The 23,377-nt window shown below is 47.2% G+C and overlaps 1 protein-coding gene across 1 annotated transcript in view; it reads left to right on the forward strand.

Annotated features, from left to right (window-relative positions):
• The window catches only part of CDS2 (CDP-diacylglycerol synthase 2), a 45,232-nt gene that overhangs the window by 16,096 nt on the left and 5,759 nt on the right, over positions 1–23,377 (forward strand). Inside the window, exons 2-9 of the mRNA XM_033094405.1 lie at positions 12,564–12,700; positions 13,913–14,009; positions 14,743–14,840; positions 16,102–16,241; positions 17,700–17,758; positions 18,504–18,586; positions 21,946–22,033; positions 22,534–22,602. Of these exons, the coding sequence (XP_032950296.1) occupies positions 12,564–12,700; positions 13,913–14,009; positions 14,743–14,840; positions 16,102–16,241; positions 17,700–17,758; positions 18,504–18,586; positions 21,946–22,033; positions 22,534–22,602 (771 nt within the window). The remainder of the gene's footprint in view (positions 1–12,563; positions 12,701–13,912; positions 14,010–14,742; positions 14,841–16,101; positions 16,242–17,699; positions 17,759–18,503; positions 18,587–21,945; positions 22,034–22,533; positions 22,603–23,377) is intronic.

Raw genomic sequence — 23,377 nt, forward strand, 5'->3', positions numbered from 1 at the left:
ACCTTCCTGGCCTCCTGGTCTCCCAGTCATATTTCTTCTGTGGTTTGGCCAAAGAGCCCTTAACACAGGAGGACCTGTGAGCATCTCGGGGTTAGCCAGCAGGGCCCTGGGAGGTGGGGGAGCCCTTGCCTCATTCTGCACCCGTTCTGGATACAGGAGGTGGTGACAGGGGCCTCTGAGTTCCTTGGGGCTGCAAGCTGGCAGCCGGGACATCTCAGTGCAGGCCCTGCAGGCTGCAGCGGTGTGAGGCCTGCGAGGCCCAGCTCAGCCCCAGCTCCTCTGTGGAACCCTCTCGACTCCTGCGGCCCACCACCCATTCTTCGTCTCCCTCCCTTCTCCAGGTTCTGTGGAAATCGACTATCTAAATCCTGGTTAGGTCCTGTCTCTTGCTCTCTCCTCAGCAGGTGCAGTCTCTGGAGTCAGGCTCCTGGTCTTGGATTTCTGTAGCTTCTGTGTAATTCCTTAAAGACCCGTTGATCCATCATGGGGGTTCCTGGCAGGGTGGCAAAACTGACTGTCCCAGGAGCACATCTCAAAGGCACAGCTCTTGCTGGCTTGGCCGGAGACTCCTGGCATCTTTCCGTCTTGGCTGTTCCTAGTCTTGGCTGTTCCTAGCACGTGAGGTTGTCAGGAGATTGAGTGGTGCTAAGTCATCTGTGAACATTGGCAACTGGTGGAGCGCTGAGAACCAGGCCTCTGGTTTCAGGAAGAATTTGTTCAGCAGAGTTGTGACCAGAGTTGAGGAGCAAAAAGAAAATATTGGCATGTCAGTATTTATTTTTAGTATTGAAGTACCATGCTACATTAACATATGATGTGCTTAGAATCAATCCCAAAGTGTTTAGAAGTGTTTAGACTGTATGAAATTAAAGACAGTAAAACTAAGTGAATCAGATGCACAAATTTTGGACACACTACAGAATGTCAAGTAGAAACTTAAATTCATAAAAATTTAAATGCTAAACATAAAAATTACTATTCCTAATTAGATTAGTAGATAAGTAAAATTTAAATTTTATTCAAAATGAAAACTTACTGAAATGTCCTAAATAAATTACATTTACTGAGTTCAAAATCAAAACTTACTAAAATTTGAAATGTAAATATACATCAATAGTGACCTTGATTTCAGCACTTTTTTGTTTAACTTATTCCCTGTGCTGAAAATTAACTCCGGGAGTAGAGGAGTGACGAGACCACTGAGCTGCAACTCTTTGAGTCTTTCATCTCCAAATCCCACCTGTTGTTTGATAACTTTGAAGGAAAACATTTTTTGTGTGTGGTGGGGAGCACAGACTGCAGTAGCTTTATACTTGCTCATGTGCTGTGGTTCTGGGTTTAAAGACAGCGTTTCCGGTTTGCCTTAGTGTTCTTTAGTTACATCACTAGGTTTGAAGTCAGTTTCATCATTTAGTTTCATCATTAGTTTCTTTGAACTGGAGTAAGAATTAGTTTTCAGGCAGAAGTTTTGCTTTATTGGTTAATTTTTCCCCCTCTTCCTGAGGGTTATGGAATGAAAAAAGGCTTCTAAATGAGGAAACTAGGTGTGGGTAAGTCTCAAATATACATAGAATAATGGGAGAAGCACGCCATTTGGAATGCCTTTTGTGCCACACAGGTGCTTGTTTTTATGTTCCAGTTTTTCATCTGTAAACGGTCAATAATGCCATGTCTCCCCTTTTTTCCTGCCCTTTCCCCCCCACCCAACATTTGTATGGTAATTTAGTTTACAAGGTATTTCTCTGCATTGCCTCACGCCTTTCAGGCTTTTTTGGTGCACAGGAATAAATACATTTTACACTGTGTCCCAATACAAGGTTGCATGTATAAATTACTTTGAAACTTTCATGAAGCAGTACTTTTACTATCTGTGATACATTGTCAAGTTTTCTGTTTTGATTCTTATTCTACCTATTATGTAAACTTTTATTGAAGTGTTACAATTTTATTGAAGTATAACAGAAATGTGTCTATGTCATAATTATACAGTGGGATGTTTCATAAAGTAAGCCCATCTCTGCAGCCTGCCCCCAGATTAGACAAAACATTACCAGTACCTGGGAAGGCTCCCCTGTCATCTCTTCTAATCACTTCCTTCTCTCAGACGTATCCCCTTACCTGACTTCTGGCACCATATTTTATTTTATTTTTTGCTGGTTGTGATCCACTGAAGTGATTTCAAGACCCAATAGGTCTCTACCCAAAGCTCGAACAACAGCCTTATTTTATCTCCCCAATACCCTTGAGATGGGAATTGTTTCTGTTTTATAGATGGAAAAGCCAAGATCTAGAGGTGACATGGTTTCTTAAATGGTCACACAGCTAACAATGGTTTCCCCTTTCCCCATGCTTTTGGGACACTGTTCTCCCAGAGATAAAGTGACTTGCTTCTTTGGAAAGTCAGTGGCAGCCTTTTTGGTTTTATGTCTAGTTTTTCACTCCCCCTTTTGTTGACAGGATTGATACTTATTATTAAAGTAGCTTTAGCGAATTTCAATAATACCATTCTTAAGTACTGAGAATATTTTTGTTTGTATTTTGTGAACATGAGTTGTGTACATCTGCTCATTGCTCTGGAGGTTGTGTGGTTTGGAGGCTTTCATGGCATTCATCCTCTTTACCCCCCCGCCCCCACCCCCAATTAAACTGCAGTGGCATAGATGGCATGCAGGCATGACAGATGGCCCGGACTGGGTGTGCACAGCTCCCCTCCCTCACTGTGCAGCACAGTGATGTGCTACTTGCATCTTCTTCCTAGCCTGTAGAAGCCTATGGATAGATTTCTTCCCACCCCCTGTCTCCCTCAGGCTCCGGAACACCCGCCTGCAGGGTGTAAGTACTTAGCTGGCTTACCGTCCTCAAGCCTTTCTGGTTGTGAGGTCATTGCTCCCAGCCAGAATGCTCGGGGTAAATGCTGTGAGAACCACTGGGGCTGATGTCCCATGGTCTCTGCCCAGAGTCCCTGATTGGGCCCTGGGCCCGAGGACCATCTCAGGCTGTGAACTTGTGGCCCATTCTGGCTCTGTCCATTCTTAGCTGAGGCCTCGTTCTAAGAGCCTCGGCCTGCTGAGCTCTCCCTTGACAGGGTTCTCTGGGAGAGAGGCAGGTGGGAAACGCGGTCGAGACAGGTATGCCAGTGTCTTGATCGTAAGGGAGGATAAACTCCCAGATTCCAACCTGAGCACTAACGCACAGGGTCTGTAACACTGGGGCAGACAGCCTCCTGAGTCATTAGCTCCTAAGGCCTGCGCAGGATGAAAAGCAGTGGAGACTCACGATGTTAAAAACAAGACAACAGGCACAAAATGCATCACTTATACTAAGCCCCACATCACCAAACTGAGACTTGCCTTAGAATTTGTGTCTCCCAGAAACAAAGACACATTAGAGCTAATGGTCTGGCTAGGTCTTATTTTCGGGGAAACACGGTAATTAGGTGATTTGCCCGACAGATCCCGCCATCCCCTAAGGGAAAGTGACCTTGTGATAACCAAAGTAACTTTGTGATTCTTTTTTTTTTGCCTGATATTAATATAATGTATTTGTTCCCCTCTGCTCTACCTATTAAAGTCTTTCAGTTTGTACAGCTCCTCGGTGCTTCTTTCTGTCTGCTAGATTAGATGCTGCCTGATTGATTCATGAATCATTGCGTAAAGCCAATAAGATCTTTAAAATGTACTCATCTGAATTTTGTTTGTTTTCTCCCTCCTTCTTCCACCTCCTCCCCACTCCGGTTCAAGCCGCTGTTTCTCAGCCTAGTTGTGTAGGACGCAGCTCCCTGGCCCATGCTGGTATTAGGAGCCTTGCGCTTCCCCTGGCTGAGGCAGGCGGTGGCTGGTTGGTTCACGGCAGCTCTCGCCGGCTGCCGGCTGCTCATGGCAGCACACGGTAGCCCACGGCAGCACACACAGCAGCCCACGGCCACTCACGCTGGCTGCCGGTCACTTCACGCCGGCACACGGCAGCCGGGGTCAGCTCACATCAGCTCACGCCAACCTCCAGCTGCTCACAGCAGCCCAGCTCCAGGGAGAGCTGTTGTTCACAATCTACCTGTAGAGGGCGCAGCTCACTGGCCCATGTGGGAATCGAACCAGCGACCTCAGAGTCAGGAGCAGGCATTAGGAGCACAGTGCTCCAACCACCTGAGCCACCTGCTGGCCCCCTGAATTTTGTTTTTTAACAAAGGAAATGTAGGATAGTGTCCTGTTAAAGTGTCCTTGTTGCAGAGCTGCACAATAATCTTTGGATAGAAGATTTGCTACCCCAGACATTTAAAAGAAGGCTATTTTTTATTGATGAAGCAGCTGAGTTTCGGCTTTGTAGAAATTTTACTATGAATTAGCAGATTTTTCTTTATTAGCAGACAACTGAGTTGCTATAGTTTATTCCGTTCATTGACCCCAATCCTCCACTGAGATGGAGTTGGGTAGAGCCTGTTCACAGTGTGAAGTTTGAGTGGCTGTTACTGTTGCATTTGTTACTAAGTAAGTGAGTAATTTCTTTTTTGTCTGTGCATCTGGCTGTTTTTGCTTGGAGCAGTTCACCTTGGCAGGGAACTCAGCTTGTAGAAGCCCAAGCTGGAGGAGGCAATGCACAGGCATACCTTGCTTTATTGCGATACTATACTTGTTTTATTGTGGTGGTTTGGACCCAAATCTGCACTGTCTCTGAGGTATGCCTGTATTTCCTTTTTGCAAGAATGCTGGGGGTGGCGGGGGGTGGTAGCGGGGAAAGCAGTCGGCAGCTCTTGAGATATTGGAGATTTTCTTTCCATTCTTTTACCCACCTCTATTCTGCATGTTTGATGGCTCATCCTTATGGCTTTCTTAAGACTTTCACATTCCTTCCACTTATGGAACCTACAAATCTGTGTAAACATGGTAAGATGGATATTTTGTGCAAAATGGCTGGCTATCGTGTGATAGTTATGCCTACGATTTTAATCTAAGGGGAGCCTCCAAAGTGGGGAATTCCTTAGTTATTCTTTAACCTGTCATCTTCGCTCCCTTCCCTCCCTTTGTGAAGAAACATTTATTGAGGACCTCCTATGTGCCAGGCAGTGGTGTCCGCCATGGCGACATAGCAGTGAAAAGTAAAAGTCCCTCCCTCTTGGAGTTTATGTTCCGGGGGGGAGACGGACAAACGTGGAATAATTTCAGGTAATAGTGATGGTAGGAAGAAGAACACAGGTGTTTCTTAGTATGAGTGTAGCGTGAAGTGTCCGCGTGAAGGGGCCTTCCTGTATGTATGCAGTCTAGTCGGCTCAAAGGACAGAGCTGTTCTGACTCTGCTTGGAGCATTTCCCATTATTCAAGGGAAAAGTGTGGCAATATGCACGGACCTCGACATTTTGTAGGGTAGGACTGAGCCATTTAGGGCTCCAAAAGGCTTCACTGTGCCTCCTTTCTCATTATTCCTGGCAACACATTAGCTGCTGTCTGGAAACACGGCTCATCACCACCCCGGGTTTTATGGGTGTCCCCTGGGGGCTCCCCTCCCCTCAATCATTTTTACCTTTGGGAAGGGCTGAAATCAGAGGCTTTTAGTCATTAGTCGCGTTTGTATCACTGGAGCTCCAGGGTTGTCTTCCGCTCGCTGATTCTGGCACTCATTATTCCCGGCCTTGTAGGTAAAGTTAATGGATCTCATTACAATTCAGTGAGAACACTCTGAGCTTTTACCAGATTCAAGGCAAGGATTCAAGGTAAACAAAGATGAATAAGGCAGTCCTTACATTTAATGAGTTTGAAACCCAAATTAGATTATGGAAAGTGCCTTATTGTTGTCTGGAAGTGAAATGGTTCATAGCCAGAGTTAGGTTTTAAAAAGCCAAATCTGCCACACACGTCATTTCCTGTCCTTTTTCTGGAGCTTTTTGATGTAGAGTGCAGTTATCTGTGGAGGTGCTTGAAGGGCAGCAGTCCATGTGGGGTGGCTGAACGCATTTTCTGTAGCTCACATTATTAGTGTGAGCCTTTTGGAGGACCAGGTATGGCCACCTTGGGGCTGAGTCTAAATAGGAGGAGATTAGGGCTCCTCCTACTTGATCCTTTGTTCTGACAATTGAACTTGTCAAATGGAGCTAGCATTAGAAAAAGCTAGAAATACTATCTTTGCTATCCTAACACCACACACACACACTCATACACCTATACCTACTTGGCTTTTTCAGTGAGAGGGACACATAGGTCCCTGACACTCTTACTAAGGATGAACCTGTCTCTGGTAATTTCTCTCCCTGGGACATGCCTGTAAGTGGGAGTGAATTGCCCTGGCAGCTGCCACAAGGCTTAAGATGCAAGCAGATATTTAGCAAAAGGTTAGGCTCTGCCTGATGACTTTCCTCCAGGACGAGGTTTGTAATTTGCATTTAAAGCAATACAAAAAAACCCAAAACAACCAAAAACAGTTTGTGTAAGTTACAGCCACTCAGTAAATGAAACGTACACATTTGAATGCCAGGCTGGTGCAACGGACAGAGTTGTTGGACGCATCAGCAGCCGGGGCACACTGAGTAGAGGCAGTCCTCGAAGAACATCGTTGTGTTCAGCGTGGTTTCGTCATGACAGTAATGAGATGCTGCAGGAACTTCACTCTTGTTTATATCAATTAGCGTGTGGTAAAATTGGTTTCGTTATATGTCACTTCACTGCAGTTCCAAGAACCTATCGATGACGTTACATGAGGACTTACTGTACTTACTACCTTTTAATGAAATTGCCTTGAAAATGAAAAAGAAGAAAAAGCCTAGTGGGTGATACCCCTTATTTTCTTTCCCTACTTTTTAGCTCCCTTTAGGCTAACATGAACAGAATATTAATATATTTTCCTCAGCAAGGTAGAATACTGAGTTGGCAACTGGTAAAGAAACGGGGTATGGAGTGGGGTCAGTCCCATCTGCCTGCAGCCGCATGACACAATGCCCAGGGCTCCTGTCCAGCCTGGCCACAGCCACGCTTTTTTGGTCAAGCTTGTGACCATGGCCACTTGTGGGTGTCACTGTGGAGTCTTGAGAAATATTGAGGTTGGAGTGTGGGCCCCTGATACCAACTGGTGACGGAAAGGGAGCCTGAAAGGGCTGCTGCCCAGCAAGCTTTTGTAAGCCCAAGGCAGGCCTTCAGGAAAGCCTGAGGACTGAGAGGGGATGGGAAGAGGGAGGATTTCCACCTCGGGAATAACAGTCAAAATGAGTTCTACAAATGCGTGCTTTTCCGGACTGAGCCAGGCGCCTCCCAGGCCAGGAACAGCCAGACCTTGACCACGAGGAACTTCCCCCCCACCCCCTGTTGCCTCTGGCCCTCCCTGGCTGCCCTCTCTTGCCTCTGTTAAAGGAAGGCTTCTGTGCTGTTGTAAAAGCCAAGTCGGTGCTGGGGTTGGCTTCTGGGCAGGAGGTGGGGGCGCCTTTGGAGCATGAGTTTCTCCTGAGCCTCGGTACCCGGAGATTCCATGTATCCGTCACCCTCAGTCCTTCTGCCTTTTCTCTGAAGGGTCTAAGTGAACCAAGAGGAAGGAGGCCTCGGAGAGAGCTTTTTTCCTTCCATGTAAAGCACTACTTTTGCTTCCTGTTTACACCAGCACCACAACCCCCTTGGGAAATGGCTAAGGGCGTGGAGGAGGATGGGTGATGATTGAGATAGAACCTGAGAGACAAGGTCCACTCCACTTAGCCTCTGATCTGGGCCCTTGGGTTGAAAAGGAGGGAAGAAGGGAGGGGATGCCTGGGAGCTGGGCTGAGACAACTTGATGCAGCCGCTCCCTGCTGTCCTGTGCTGGTCCCAGAGCTACTGAGCTGCGTCCCCAGACCCACCGCACAGCGGGGAGGGGGGTGGGAACGGGCACTGGCCTGGTCCTGCTGCGAGGGCCACCGTGGAGGCTGGTGCCTGGGTCCTGGCATGGGAGCTGTGAATCAGAGTGGGTTCCGTCATACTCTCAGTGCAGTGCGGACACTCTGGTCCATGGTCGGTCAAGTAGGATTTCTTGTCTCAGTGGGTCAACAAATCTTTGGGTACCTGCTATGTTCCAGAGACTGCTCAGTGCAGTGGGAAACAAGACACCTATGGCCGCTGTCACAACACCGTGTCGGACATGTATGTGAAGTTTTACCATGTGCCTCGGATTGCACAAATTTCCTAAGGTACATGTACCGATCGGCCCATTATAAAGCACACACAGGAAAGAAAATGCAAACGAGAGAAACAGAAGTAAGTTGTAACGTTTCTTTCTACACTTCAGTGGATTGCGTTGCGCTTGTCCCCCCTCAGAGAGCAGTCGTCCGCGCGGCTGCCTTTGCGCTTCCGGCCTCCGCCTCCACGGTAGCTCTGGGAAGCGGATCAGCTTTGAGTTGGGGCTGCCAGTTGGATGAGTGGAAGGTGTGAAAGGCGACGCGAGGCGGGCAGATGGCGGAGCTCACATCATTGGTCAGCACCTGGGCCCCAGCGAGGTCTGATGGCTGCCAGGCTTCCCTCGCTCCTTTGGAGGCGCCCGGGGTGCCTGGGTGAGCGTTGAAGGTTCTGGTGCTCTCGTCCTGTGCTCCGTGCTGGCGCTGCGGCCGCTGAGGGGTGGGGGTGTTGCTCTGCAGTCCCTGTATGGTGTCCGTAGACTTCATGGATGTTGCATTTGATCATCCCCACAGCCGTCTGAGAGGACGGCTCCTTCCCCACCGGGAAGACCGGAGGATGGAGGCCTGCGCCGGGTGCTGAGCATCAGAGCCGGGCCCTGGGCCCTGCTCTCCCTGGTTGGCTGCTGCCTCCTGCAGACAGCCTTCCTTCCCACCTGCCTGTCTTACCTTCCCCTGGAGGAGCAAACCAGGGAACATGCTCAGCTCCTCTGATTCTTGGTCTAGCATGTGACAGATTTTTTCTGAGCAGGGACTTGGGCTCCCGGGCCCACTCTGGAAGCTGCACCAGCACTTGGAGTCCTTTGCTCAGTCCTTTGCACTTGAGTCCAAGTGCAAGGCCCATGTGCAAGGTCTGTGCCCATGAGGTCAGGAGGAGCCCTGTGGGCCTCCAGGTTCTCTTAAGTTTTTGTTTCCTTGGCCTGCTGTTCTGTGACACCTGGTGGTGGTGGTGGTGGTGGTTGGGGGCGGGGTCAGGAGCCTAAAGAGGGGTCTGATTTGCTTCCTCCCTGTCCATGAGTTCCTGGGCTGTGCCCTTTCCTTCCCTTGAGCAGAGATTTGCGCTTCCACCACGCCAGCGGGAGAATGGTTGTCTGTGTAGGTGTTGGTCTCCTGCTCAGAGGGAGTCCATATAAGAGCTGTGGGGACGCTTTTTCAGTGATCTGGGGTGAGGCCCACGACCCTGCTTATAGGCAGATGAAACCTAGGAAGCTAATCTCCTTCAGGCTTGTGTCTTCAGGGCGTTTACTTAATTTCCTAGTAGTTGTTCATCCCAGGCCCCCTGACCTCTTGGAAATAACAACAGTCACAGTGTCTTCGTATCAGTTCTCTGTCTCCTGCTGCTTTCTGCCTCAGGAGACCTGCCTGCACTTCACCCATCCTGGCTCGGAAGGAGAGGAGTCACCAATGGCGGTGCTGCAGGAAACAGTGCTGGGCTAATGTGCATAAAAGGGGCCTGGAAGGTCCGGGGGGGGGCTCAGCACAGAGCCAGAGCTCCCTGCCCCTCCCATGCAGGGGCTTTGCCTGGCTCCTTCCTGCCCTCCCTCGCCTAGGGAACTGGCAGCCTTTGTGAGTCTCCTTGACAACAGGATGGATGAGTTAAAAATAACCTTCTGTGTGTGTGTGTTTGTGCACGCATGCACACAGGCACGTGGCCTCGCCTGCTGTGTTCCAGCTCAGTCCCTGTGGCTTCTAGATGCTCCCGAGAGCATCTGCCGGGAGGCCTCTGTCGTGCCCAGGTCCTTGCATGTGAAAGGCCCTTGGTTTAGGGGTCAGATGTAGATAATCACGCAGCAGCATCCTTACCTCCTAGTACAGATGGTTGCCGGTGGGTGTGGGTGTTAATGTTGATAACGTGAAGACTGGAAATCTGTTCTGAATGCCTCAGTCGTTGTGCAGGCTAACCGGAGAGGGATAGTTCTGGAGGCGTTGCTGTGCTTCAGAACTTTTTGGGGTGGTAGAATGGGACACAGTGCTGGGTGGGAGTTTGGTTGTATCTCTTCAGTGACCCCCCCACAGGTAAGGAGGGCCCATTCTGGGCCCCTTTTATAAGGTGAGGACACTGATGTCACTCACGTGACTTGTCTAGAGCCACCTGGTTCAGCTGTGGCAGAGTAAGGAGCAGCGACTCCATCATCAGAAGCTGTAGCTCTTTCCCTCAGGTCCTATACGTCCTTTACCAAAAACAGCTAGCTGTCCCTTTTGTATCAGCAGTTTCATGCTACTTAGGCCTTCTGTTTTGTGGTGTTACCAGTGTTGTAATTTAATTTAGAAATAGCTGTTTCCACAAGGGCAGGAGCTTGATATCTCTTTACCATCCCTGGAATTAACTCCTGGCTCTCTCCCGCCATTCTTCCATCCATTAGCATTTTGCTGTGTGCCAGGCTTTGGGATGTCATGAGAACAAGGTGTCTTGGTTCCTGTCTTTAGGGAGCAATAGACAATTACAAACATCTCCCTCTAAGTCCCCATTGTGGCCAGTGCCCAGAGGGAGGAGTCTGAGTGTTAGAGGGAACGAATGACTCGGATGGGAGTGGGGTTAGAGATGGCTGGGAGGACATATCAGTGACACAAATCTGGAATGTGTAAAAAAATCCTACAAATCAATAAAAAGGAAGGCAGAAAACTCAATAGAAAACTGGCAGTGACTTGACAGACATTTCACAAAAGATAACCAAAGGGCCAGTAAACATGAAATGGTGCTCAACTTCATATAAGGGAAATTCAAATTGTTAGTTCAACTTAAAAAAACATGTAATTGTTTCTGTGTTTGCACATGTACCTAACAAAGTCTTTGAAGATGCGGTGAAACATCCTTTTGCCATTTCTAGTTTACTTTGTTTTGAATTTTTTTTTTAAAGATTTTTTTTTATTGGGGAAGGGGAACAGGACTTTATTGGGGAACAGTGTGTATTTCCAGGACTTTTTCCAAATCAAGTTGTTGTCCTTTCAAGCTTAGCTGTGGAGGGTGCAGCTCAGCTCCAGGCCCAGTTGCCATTGTTAGTTGCCGGGGGCGCAGCCCACCATCCCTTGTGGGAGTCCAACCGACAACCTTGTGGTTGAGAACCCACTGGCCCATGTGGGAATCGAACCGGCAGCCTTTGGAGTTAGGAGCACGGAGCTCCAACCGCCTGAGCCACTGGGCCGACCTTGTTTTGAATTTCTTACTGAACAATAAAATGCATTCCAAGATGCTTAAATAAAAGAAGACCTACGTTCATAGTTGATTTGGGGCCAGCCATTGAGCTTCTTAGAGCCCCTGTTTCTTCATTTGTAAATAGGGATCTTCCTCTGTTCCTTCCCTTCCTCCCAGAACTGCTCTGAGGTTCACAGATATGAGAAATGCTCTAAAAACTGTCAAGGTGATAAGGTAGATGACAAACAGAAAGAAAGGAGGGAAGGAAAGAATGAAACAATGAAAGAAAGAGAGAAAGGAGAAGTTTAGTCCTGGTTTAGAAAGCCCCTTGCTGCGGTTCCTACCTGGGTCGAGACCCCTGGCAGCTGCCCAGCAGGACTCCAGGCTTACACATACCTCTAAATCAAAGAGATATGTTGTTAGAGAAAGGGGGGCACATCCGTTTTGTCAGGATCACCAGTACTTTACTAGCCCAACAGTATTCCAGGTTTACACGTATCCGTAAAGGATGTGTTTACACATGCCTCTAAATCAAAGAGAGCCAGAGAAGGGAAGACTAGGCACCTCGAGGGGAGAAAGAGGGATAAGGGAAGGGAGAGAGGGGGGCAATCCTACTCAGAGAAATAAAAGCCTTTATATGATATAAGGCAAAGCTGCTTCCTTCCTTTGGGTCAGCCCACGCCATGTTACTCCATTTTACTAATAAATTTCTGGGCTGTTTTATTCTGCACAAAATTCTGTCTCTTAATTGAATTCTTTCCTTCAACAAGAGAAGCGCCGAGGTTCAATGTCACTTCCCAGTAATACAATAAAGGGCTATACAAATACTAATTAGTATTGTTACTGTGTAATTCTAAGTGATTTCATTTCTCCTCCACCTCTTCACACAGCCACTGTGCTAAATTCCCCTAAGAAATAAAAGCTCTGAGTAGTAGGATCAGTAATGAGGCCCGGATGAAGTCCAGTCACAGTCCCCTTTTGCGTTCTGTGGATACAAAAAGAGGTGCTTTGTCCCTCTGTGGACTGTCCCCTCCCCCACTCCCCTCTAAGGCAGGGGGCTTGAGCAGACCTGGCTGTTTCTAATCCTTCCTCCGGCAGGTGGCTGCCCCTCCTGCAGCAGAGAGCCGGCCACCTTGGCACATGTCAGAACAGTGTCGGGACTCTGTGAGTCCCATCTGTTGTGTCACCTGACTCTGCCAGGTCCGCAGGCCCTGTTCCGGTCTTTTCCCACAGATCTCCTGTGATAGGTGTGTACTTCTCAGTATCCTACTCAGTATTTTTTACCTTTTCCTCTTCTGTTTTTGTGCCGTGTAGGAGTCAGAGCCAGATACAAAGGTAGATGGAGAGACTGCATCGGACAGTGAGAGCCGAGCAGAAGCTGCTCCCCTCGTGACCTCTGCGGACGATACCCCGGAGGTCCTCAACAGGGCCCTTTCCAACTTGTCTTCAAGGTAACTTGGCTTACTGGTGCAGGTGCTTGTTGGGGGCCTTGCTCTGTGTCCAAGCGCCCTGGGAGACCCAGGGCCCTCAGAGAGCCCTGTCAAGGTGTGTGGGGCAGGCCCGCCTACTGGCGGGCCTCCCCCTTGCCTCCGCCCAGGGCTCCCTTGAGTGTCATCTAGGCTTAACAGCAATTGCGAAAACAGCCTGGAAGGGTCTGGCCCTTGAAGGGTGCTCTGGGCTGGGCTGGGCGAGGCCGTCCAAGGAGGAGGAAAGCGTAGACAGAGTGGTAGTGGGCAAGACTGACAGCACGTGACGGCCAGTGGTCCTTCGGGTTTGTGACTGATGGGTAGGCTGCTTTTCACAGGGGAGCCCAGGCTTCCAGCTCAACATTTAGTTTTCCCTCGCTCACACACATCCGTTGTGGACATTTTAAAACTATCCCAGAAGAATCGAGAAATATTTCTACTTGGGTGAATCCAGGGTTAAAATTCTAGACCTGAGACTCTGTTCCCTGTACACCAGCTATGTGGGTAGAATAAAAATACAAACTATAAGACCCCAAAACATTTTCTAAAAGCGTTCCTATGTGTGGTGGCTCCCACACACGTGTCCCTTTGAAAGGTTGTATTGTGTAGGAAGGGCATGGGCTCTGGAGCCAGACTCCCAGGATTCACATCCCAGCTTCACCACTTCACAGCTCTATGGCCTGTCCATTTCCTCATCTATAAAAGCTAGTAACGAGTGTTGAGAGATGAATGAATTAATATAAATACGTAAAGTCCTTATAAAAGTGTCAGGTGCATATTTGTGATAGGTGTTATTATCATTCTGTAATATTGTCACCATAACGATGCAGGGGCAGGGCAATTAGGAGTCCACCGCCTGGAAAATGTTTATAGTTTTTTCTTCAGATAGAGACAGCCGTAGAAGCCATCCAAGCAGATACAGAAGTAGAGGGCGCTACATTTCCAGTGGGATTTTTGGCTGATTCCTTCATTAAGATACAAGCTGGGTGTATTTTGCTGTAGGCCTTGGAGCACCCTCTGAGTTTGGTGTGGCTGAGGCCATGGCTCTCATGGCTCTGCTCCCGCCAGCATGTGGCTATTGTGTCTGTCAGCGTGAAGGAGGCGCTTCTGGAAAGCACTGACCTCCGGCCCTCTCCTCCAAGGAAGAGCCATTCTGGGCTTTTAACGTGTTTTCTCTTTCCCTCCTCTCTAACTTAGATGGAAGAACTGGTGGGTGAGAGGCATCCTGACTTTGGCCATGATTGCGTTTTTCTTCGTCATCATTTACCTGGGACCAATGGTTTTAATGATAATTGTAAGTGCCATTTGCGTGCTATTTGCTGCCTTCAGTTTTTCCCGCAGGGTCACTCGTCTGAAGTGCTACGTGTTGGGTTGGTTCTGGGAATCATTTGGGGTCCAGGCTCTTCAGAACATGCCTTTCTTAGAATATCTGTGACTTCTCACCTTTCACAGCCAACTGGAGGGCTGTTAGCATGCGCCATTTGTATGTGGTTAAAGATCTCTTCATTTTGTGATTTCCACTGATTTCCACTTCCATTGTGTTGTGACCCCAGCTGTGACTGTGATTCTTGGTTTTGTTTCTTGTTTTCCTGCATAGGCTTAAGCCTTTCATTAAGAAATCATAAACCACAGGGCTTCTCTCTTAGTCTCACTGTCATGGACGGGGTCAGATGACACAGCTGACTCGGAGCACAGTAGTTGGGGCTTTTCAAGTATTTCTATTTAAAGTCAAAAGGGGAAGAAATTGATTGAGTCCTGGGAGGTTCTAGAATAAAAAAGTTAATTGAAATTTTAGGAACGTGTGTTTATTGTGAGAAATTGGATCTACTCCTTGTGACTTAAAGGGCTACATTCCATGTGGGCTGGTGTGAGAGAGAAAAGAGGAGGAGAGCCCAATCACTGTAGGACTGACATTTTTCTTAAAGACAGTGGTTTTTCTTGAAGTCCTACGACCTGTTAGCTTCTGTTTCCAAAGATTGTAACAATTGGGGAGTTAGCAAGTGTTCTAATTCTTTTGTGTCCTGCAGGTGATGTGTGTTCAGATAAAGTGTTTCCACGAGATTATCACTATTGGCTACAATGTCTACCACTCCTATGACCTGCCCTGGTTCAGGACCCTCAGCTGGTAAGCTCTCGGGCCGAATAGGGACTCTTAACGCATTTGGATGATACAGTGTTTTGTGGCGGATATTTACAGTGGCAGTAGGTGGGAGGGCAGTGATGGCCATGCACTTTGTCACACGGGGACTCTGGTCCTGCTCCCTGCACAAGAACGCAGGACATGGTGAGGCCAAAAACTAACACCCATGGAGTCATCAATAGGGGTGTCATACCACTGTAGTCTCGCTGGCGGCTGGGTTAGGGACACAGGAAGCAGGAGCCACACGATCCGCAATCTGCTGTCCGATTCTCTGCCAACCAACCCTTTGCTAACTGTAATCTGCGCTTGCTAGCTCAGCCACAGCAGTTATACCAGTGGCCAATGGCTAACTGGTTATAGCTTATGGCCATCTACTACCCGAGCCAGCACCTTTCCACGTGAGGCTGAGCGCCTGGAAACTGCTCTCTGGGACTCTGTCCCCACACACTTGCATAGTACCTTTGAGACTCAAGTATTTCATAGGCCAGACTGTGTGGCTGGCCTTTGAGGACTCTTTAGTAGTTGCCAGGAATCTGGAATCTTCCTTAGAAGAAAGCAGACTGGGGAGGCAGATAACAGGTTGGGCAAGGTTTTATGAAGGAAATGGTATTTGAGGGGCAGCCAGATGGCTCAGTTGGTTAGAGCGTGGTGCTCTTAACAACAAGGTTGCCGGTTCCAACCCCACGTGGGCCACTGTGAGCTGCGTCCTCCACAACTAGATTGAAACAACTACTTGACTTGAAGCTGATGGGTCCTGGAAAAACACACTTAAAAAAAGAAAAGAAAATGTATTTGAGCAGCAAGTGAAGAAAGATGAGTGAAGAGGATGCCCCAGGCAGGGAAAAGACAGGAGCAAAGTGGACGGTGGCAAAGCCGCAGTGAACCATCTTGATGGGCACGCAGGGTTTCTGTTGGGAGAGTGGAGATAAGACTGGGAGGCAGGATGAGGTGTGTTTTGGAGCATTGTTTTACGATTTGAGTGTGCTTAGGTTAGGTGTAGACTCACTACAAAAGGGCAAAAACTAAATCCCAAGTTTGTGATAAATGGAGGGTGGATGAAAGCTGCCACAAGTTTCTAGATAAACTTCTCACCTACAGTGTCACTAGAGAACAGCGTACCAGGGGGTCTGTCTCAGGATTGGGGGGAACTGCTGTGTTGGTCCTCCCCTCGGGGTTTTCTGATGGCCCTGCTGTAAAGGACCAGCCCCCTGTGCTCCCTTTGGCAGTGACCTGTCTTCATTTACAGGTACTTTCTGCTGTGTGTAAATTACTTCTTCTATGGTGAAACAGTGACAGATTATTTTTTTACGCTGGTCCAGAGAGAGGAGCCTTTGCGGATTCTCAGCAAATACCACCGATTCATTTCCTTTACTCTCTACCTAATAGGTATGCACTGGGGAGCTCATCACTTCTTGTCTGCTGAGTAGGAGTTGGGGAATTTCTTGGTGAATGTAAAGTTTTGATGACGTTCGCTCTGCCCGTGCAGGGGTCAGAACTGGCGGCTCCGCCGTACAGGGACTGTAGCAACTCTTGACTAAGAGAGTGAGACAGGGGGGCTTTGTGGGTGCGGGGGCTGCAGTCTGTGCCCTGTGCCGTGTGTCCCAGCCTCTGTTGGAGACCAGCAGAGCACGATCCTGTCCTGATTTGCCTGTTGGCAGAGATCCTGTGGCGTGACTGAAAGAAAACCACCCAGGAACTTATGTATAAAAACAAATGTCGGTCTCTAGGAGAGACTTCTTAGGAGACTGATGCTGCAGTGTGGTGGGAACTTTACTGATTTGGGTTTGAAAAGACTGTGACTTCAGAGGGGCTGGGAGCTTAAACTGTGGAGTTACTATGAGGTTTAAATCAGACACATTAAAACTTGACACACGGTACAGTGTTAGGTCAATCTAAACTCAGTTCAGACTGTACACTAGTTCTAAGCAGGCTCGTGTTTTTCCTTGTTGCTTCAAAGCTAGTTTGAGGCACGTGAGAAATCTGTTCTGACCCAAATCTGTTTGACCTGTTTTTGATCAGCCTTGTGAATGACACCTGGCTATTAACATACACAGTCCACTGCCAAGGGGCCTACTGACATCGAGGACATTCAGAGGGCATTACTCAGACCCTGAAAGCAGCCCCCACAGAGAGCTCAGGGGTGTGTGGGACAGCAGCATGCTGTCTTCTGGGCCGGGCTGCTTTTGAGGGGCCCAGCACACTTCTGGGTAAAAGTCCTCTTCCTTCCTGGAGAAGGGGGCGAGGCTGCAGATACTTTTTGCCACAGTATGGGTCAGCGTGTGAGACAGGTAAGGGTGGCCTTGAGCCCATACCTGGTGGATCCCCCCTCCACCTGACCTCTTGGGACAAGGTCAGCAAACTTTTACGTAAAGGTCCAGATAATATTTTAGGCTTTGGGGACCTGGGTCTCTGTTGCAACTCCCCAGTTCTGACGTTGTAGCACAAAAGCAACTACAGACAAAATGTAAACAAGTGGGCATAGCTGTGTTCTAGGACCATTTTATTTATAAAAACAAGCAGCTGGCCTGACTTGTTTGCTGGCCCATGCTCTAGAGCTGGAACATTCTTATCTGGTGAACAGTGGCCTAACTTGAGTGTAGTCTGCCAGATTTAAAGATAGGACCTTCCTTTGATTGTCTCGAAGGAGTAATTTTTTCCTTCTGCCTGCTGTCTGAAGAACTCGTTCCCCCCTCCACCCCCTCCCTGGCTTTGGGATTCTGCACAGGTTAACGACTACCAGGGAATTAGCCAAAGGACCATGTAACACAGATAAGGGAAATAACTAGGACAGAGATAAATGCAGAATGTGATTCTTTTGCCCTTTCTCCTCCCTCCTCAAACCAGGATTCTGCATGTTTGTGCTGAGTCTGGTCAAGAAGCACTATCGCCTGCAGTTCTACATGGTAAGGGAAGTGTGCGTGTGTGTGTGGGGGGAAGGGGGATGGGTGAGTGTGTGTGTGTGTGTGTGTGTGTGTGTGTGTGTGTGAGAGAGAGAGAGAGAGAGAGAGAGAGAGAGAGAGAGAGAGAGAGAGAGAGAGAGAGAGATAGAGAGAGAGAGAGAGAATTCTTGGCTTAAATGAAGTTTTGCAGAAACTCAACAAGCCTCTCATCCTTTCTGTAGTAAATCAAAACTCCAGAGTGCAGTCTGTTCTGTGTGTATCTAGATCCCAGGGCATGAAGGAAGAGGGCCCATTTAAGTTTGGCAGCTCTTAGACATCCAGCTAGGCCCAATCACTGTTACCCTAAGTGATCTCTCCACAGGACCTGACGGTGGGCTCCAGGTAGGGCTCAAGGTGAAGCTTTAGGCGTTGCCCACAGATACGCTACCTGCTATATCATTCCTTCAACTTGAACACGTCCTCTATCTGAGTGCCCCAAGCACTCAACAAATACTAAGAAAATGAGAAGTACCCAGCTTTGCGGAGCACAGAAGGACTCAGGACCATGTGGTCCCAACTTTTGTTGGGGACTGTAGCTGGGGCACAAAGTTTCTTCCAGAGGCCTGTTGCATACCTTTTCACTTCTAATAAGACAAGTGCAGAAGCAGATATCGTTCCTACCCACGCCTCAGCAATTTTCTGTTTTGGTATTTACTGTTATTTCAAGGTAAACTGATAGATAAAGTTGTTTCTTTTCCTTCTTTTGCAGTTTGGCTGGACCCATGTAACATTACTGATTGTCGTGACCCAGTCACATCTCATTATTCACAACCTGTTTGAAGGAATGATCTGGTAAGTGATGCCAGGTTTCCCCTTTTATTTTGTGAATGTTTCTCATGTAAAAGTGCCTTACCTTCTAAGCCCACGGTTCTCACCTTGAGCTACATCAGAATCCCTTGCCGAGCTGGTTCAACACAGATTGCTGGGCCCCACCCCTGAATTTCTGCTTCAGTGGATCTCAGGGGGGGGCCTGAGAATTTGAATTTCTAGTACATTCCCAGGTGATGCTGATGTTTCTGGTCAGGACCTACTCTTTGAGAACCACAGTTCTAAACTAATAGGTACGGGGATGTTTAAAAGAATCAAAGACAATGCCACTGATATGGCCACAAGTTTGAAATCCTACAGGCAATTTTCATGATTTCCTGGCAAAATGTAAACCACTAAAAGTCATGAAGAACAAAACTTGAATAGATAACCATTATAGAACAGTTTTGAAAATTGCATAAAAATGCACACCTGGATAAAGGACCAATGATAACACCTGAGTTTTATCTAACCCTTACTAAAGCTGATAAGCATAGGGAAGGAGAAACAAGAATGATATACTGATTTATTTTATGATTATAGATAAACCATTTTAAATAAACTTAACAAATGAAATCTGGCAATGTGTCCGAAGAATGTATATAGTCATGTACCAGTTAACGTTTCGGTCTATGACAGACCACGTATACTGTTGTCATGTGGGGTCTCTGGTCCCTCCCAGCATAAGAACGTAGGACATGGTGAGACCAAAAACGAACCCCCACGGAGCCATAAATAGGGGAGTCATACCACTATATTCTAGCTGCGGCTGGGTTGCAGACTCAGGAAGCAGGAGCCACATCATCCGCAATCTGCCGTCCGCTTCTCTGCCAACTGACCAACCTCCTTGCTAACAGCAATTCACACTTGCTAGCTTAGCCACGGCAGTTATATCAGTGGCCAATGGCTAACTGGTCGCAGCTGATGGCCACCTACTACCCGAACCAGCATCTTTCCACGTGAGGCCGAGAGCCTGGAAACTGCTTTCTGGGACTCTGTCCCCACAACTATCGTGGTCACAATGGAACAGAAAATTCCTATCGCCTGGTGAAGTGGTAGCATGATGCATTACACAGATACGTAGCATTGTGCTGTAATTGCCTACAGTATTTAGTGAAGTAGCATGCTGTACAGATTTGTAGCCTAGGAGCTTGAAGGGAACAGAATTTGTCACCCCAAAATATCTCTATTTGACATAGGGTTATTTTAGGCTGGTTAATTTTAAGAAACAGCAGACATGGGAGAAGCTCTGAAAACCAATTAGAAGTTACCCTTTGTAAAAGATATTTACATTTGTAAGGGAAAGATAGGCATGACCTTAATCTCTACAAACTCCTATAAATGCAGAAGAGAATGGACTTCAATCTCAGAACAACCTTACCCTTATTTACTTTGCTTGTCCTGACAGCCTTCCCTAACCGACTCCCTCTACCCCCAGCATCTTTTGTCTCCAGCTGAAGATGGTGGTTAAAGTGGTGGCTTCAGCCATTTTGGCCAGTTACTCAGTTTTCTTGGTATACATGTTATTAAACTTTTGTTTTACTTTTCTCCTGTTATATGTTTTTTATTACAGGGATGTCTTGGCCAAAAACCCAGAGGGTAGAAGGAAAATTATTTTTCCTCCCCCACAGAGCAATAGGCTATTCCATACAGCCTAGATTGTACCATATAGGTAGACTGTACCATATAGGTTCGTGCAAATGCCCTCTATGATGTTCGCACAAGGACGCAATGGCCTAAGAATGCGTTTCTCAGACTGTATCCCTGTAGTTAAGTGGTACACGACTGTACTGGTTACTTAGTAGATTTTATTCCAGAAATGCAATGGTTTCAACAGGAAATCTATCAGCATTGATGGAAATCAGCAGTTGGATAGTCTTAGTAAAGAAGTGAAGGCGTATCTTAGTGTATATAAGAGAAATATTAAAATATTGTGGACGGGACCCCAGACTGCACCTCTGTTTCCAGATCTCAGAATGAGGGTACGTACTGCCCACCTCCTGAGGAATAAATTAGTAAATACATGTAAAGTGCTTAGAACAGAGACTAGCTCATATAAATGTTAGACTTATGTGTTATTGAAATTAAAGAAATTACAATGCAGTGGGAGGCATAGAGTTTCTTCCCTTCTTTCTGAGTTTTCGTTAGATGTTTGTTAACAGTAGCACATGCTACATCCTCATCTTTAGGGCCAGATATGCCCCTTGCGTCTACAGTGAGTAACATCAAAATCTCTAGTTACTGGTTTTCAGACTCAACTTACAAGACTTAAAATTATAGTTGTAGAGTAGAGAGTATGTCCTGGAAGTCTTGACAAAGTAAATGTTGTGTGGCTGGTGGGAGGGGTAGTGGGAGGATTCAGAGGCTGTGAATTCCTCTCTTAACCGGAAGTCAGAAAATTTTGCCTATAGTTGATAGGCCAGGAAATCGAGATTTATGTCTAGTGTGTTACACTGTAATAGAGGAAATAAAAAATAAAAAGTGATTGTCAGAGTGGAGAGTGAGGAGAGGTAGGTGATGGTACAAGTATGGAAACTGCCCCCTTTTTCATGGTAGCGATGACTAGACCAGCAGGGCAGGCAGAGAAGAAATCGCTGTGTAGAGATGGTGATTTTGCCCTTATGGTAGTCCCAGGGAAAGGTAGGGCTCATCTAGAGCTAGTAATAAACAGTTAAAAAAAAAAAAAGGTAAATTATGAAAAGACATAAAATACAGAGGGTGTTAAAAATATGTATATACATTTTAAGAGAGGAAAACTGTTTTAAAATTGTAATACTCATTATATACTGATAACAAAAGATGAATACAAGTCATGTTTGACTTCTGCAGTTACAAGAGGTGCTCAGAGTGGTTACCATCAGCGTCCAGACACTTCTGATTACGGCAAACTACTGCTTGAGCAACATTGACCAAAGTGTCCACTTGCATACATTTTTTTGGCATCCCTGGTATATTACGTAGAATTATGGAAGCAATTATTAAAAGAAGGAAAATCAGAAATGATTAAAAATGGCTATTTTGGGGAATGGATAGGGGTAGGAAAACTTTTCTTTCCTTTACAGTTTATATTATCATGTACATAGATTACTTTATAATCAAAAAAGAACAAGTGACATTTTATAGTCTGCCACCTTTATTCATTCAGTAGTCAGTCAGTCAATATTTGAATGCCTGCTATGTGCCAGGTATTAAGTACAGCTTGTTCAGTATTTCCTTTTTTAAAGTTTATTTCTTAATGGGTAACAAGTACTTTATAGGTTATTTTGGTACTGGAATTTATGAGTGGTATGGACTTTTGAGGTATTATCATCTTGGTAGAGTTGATCCTTTGGGTTATTTCCTAGGTTCATTGTCCCCATTTCTTGTGTGATCTGTAATGACATCATGGCCTATATGTTTGGATTCTTCTTTGGTCGGACCCCACTCATCAAGGTAAACGGACTGCTCTCACATAAAATATCACCGTAAGGGAAGGGTGGTGCTTTCAATACAAGTAGATCCGCTTGGGAGACAGAGGAGATCTAGCTGGTGTGTATGTCTTCAATGTCATCCTGGAGAAAGGCTGGCACTAAATTAGTTTTAAGAGAAAAGCCAAAGGAAAACATTGATAACTACCCACAGGAAGAAAATAGCTAATAAAGAAAATACTTTTATAGACTGTATAGACACATTTTGAGGGTTTTAATGTGAATCTGAGTGTTGCCGTTAGTTAATTAGCATACTGTTTATAATATAAATACATGATTTGAATGACCAATTAAAACAGAAGGGAAACTGAGGTGAATCAGGCAGGGAACAAGGAAACCAACCAAGCATAGGAGTATTTTAGAAGGGAAGGTGGTTAACAGTGAGGTTTTCAAACAAGTATTCATTGTTCCCAAAGCCAGAGTTATCAAAACGCCCTTTGCTAAGAACTTGCTCTCTGTCCACAGCTGTCCCCAAAGAAGACCTGGGAAGGCTTCATCGGGGGCTTCTTTGCTACCGTGCTGTTTGGCCTTCTGGTAGGTGGTGGCTGCTGGCCGGGCCGGGGAGTGGACAGAGGCCTCACACCCACCTTCAAAGCCTGTCCAGGGCTAGAGAGCGTGTCTTCAAAGGCCGAGGACTCTGTCCTACTGAATGGGGACCTTGCCCTGAAGAGGGGCACCAGCGTGGCACACTCCGTAACTGGCACAAGCAGTACCGGCTGTCCCTCATCCGCCAGTTTTCAACTGGGGTCTTGGCAGTCGAGGAGCAGGGGCTGTACACACTTGTGCTTCTCTCATGCTGAGGGATGGCACCACTCAGCAGGTGGCGTTCTTGTCCAGGCATTTCATTTTTCAAGGTTGGGGTGATTTGCCCCGGAGAGGAAGGGGTAAGGTGAGATATGCCAAGTGAGGAGAGATGCCACTCCTGCCCAGGTTTTCTCCTGTGTGTGCCCTGCCCGTAGGTGGACCATCCTCCAGTCCTTTCAAGAGCATCACTCCCTGCTCTGACCCTAGGCCTTCTCCCCTTCGAAGTGTTGTCCAGCTGTCCTTCACGGCCGGTTCCCTGCCATACTGCTCTTCCGCTTTCTTTCTCCTGGCTGCCTGCTTCTCACTGTACCCATTCCCCGACCACCTGCCTCCAGTTAGTGCAGTTTAGAGATCCTGAGAAAAACGGACTGTGGCTCCCCCAAGTGGGGAGAAACTTCTTAGAGTTCTTTGCCCACGTTCCTCAGGTCTTTCCTGGATTCATGTAGGACCTGGGTGTTTGGGCAAGTATATGTGAGACCTCTGGGCTGTGAGTCCCCGACCCCCT

Source organism: Rhinolophus ferrumequinum, chromosome 23 (assembly GCF_004115265.2).
Source record: "Rhinolophus ferrumequinum isolate MPI-CBG mRhiFer1 chromosome 23, mRhiFer1_v1.p, whole genome shotgun sequence".
NCBI lineage: Eukaryota > Metazoa > Chordata > Mammalia > Chiroptera > Rhinolophidae > Rhinolophus > Rhinolophus ferrumequinum.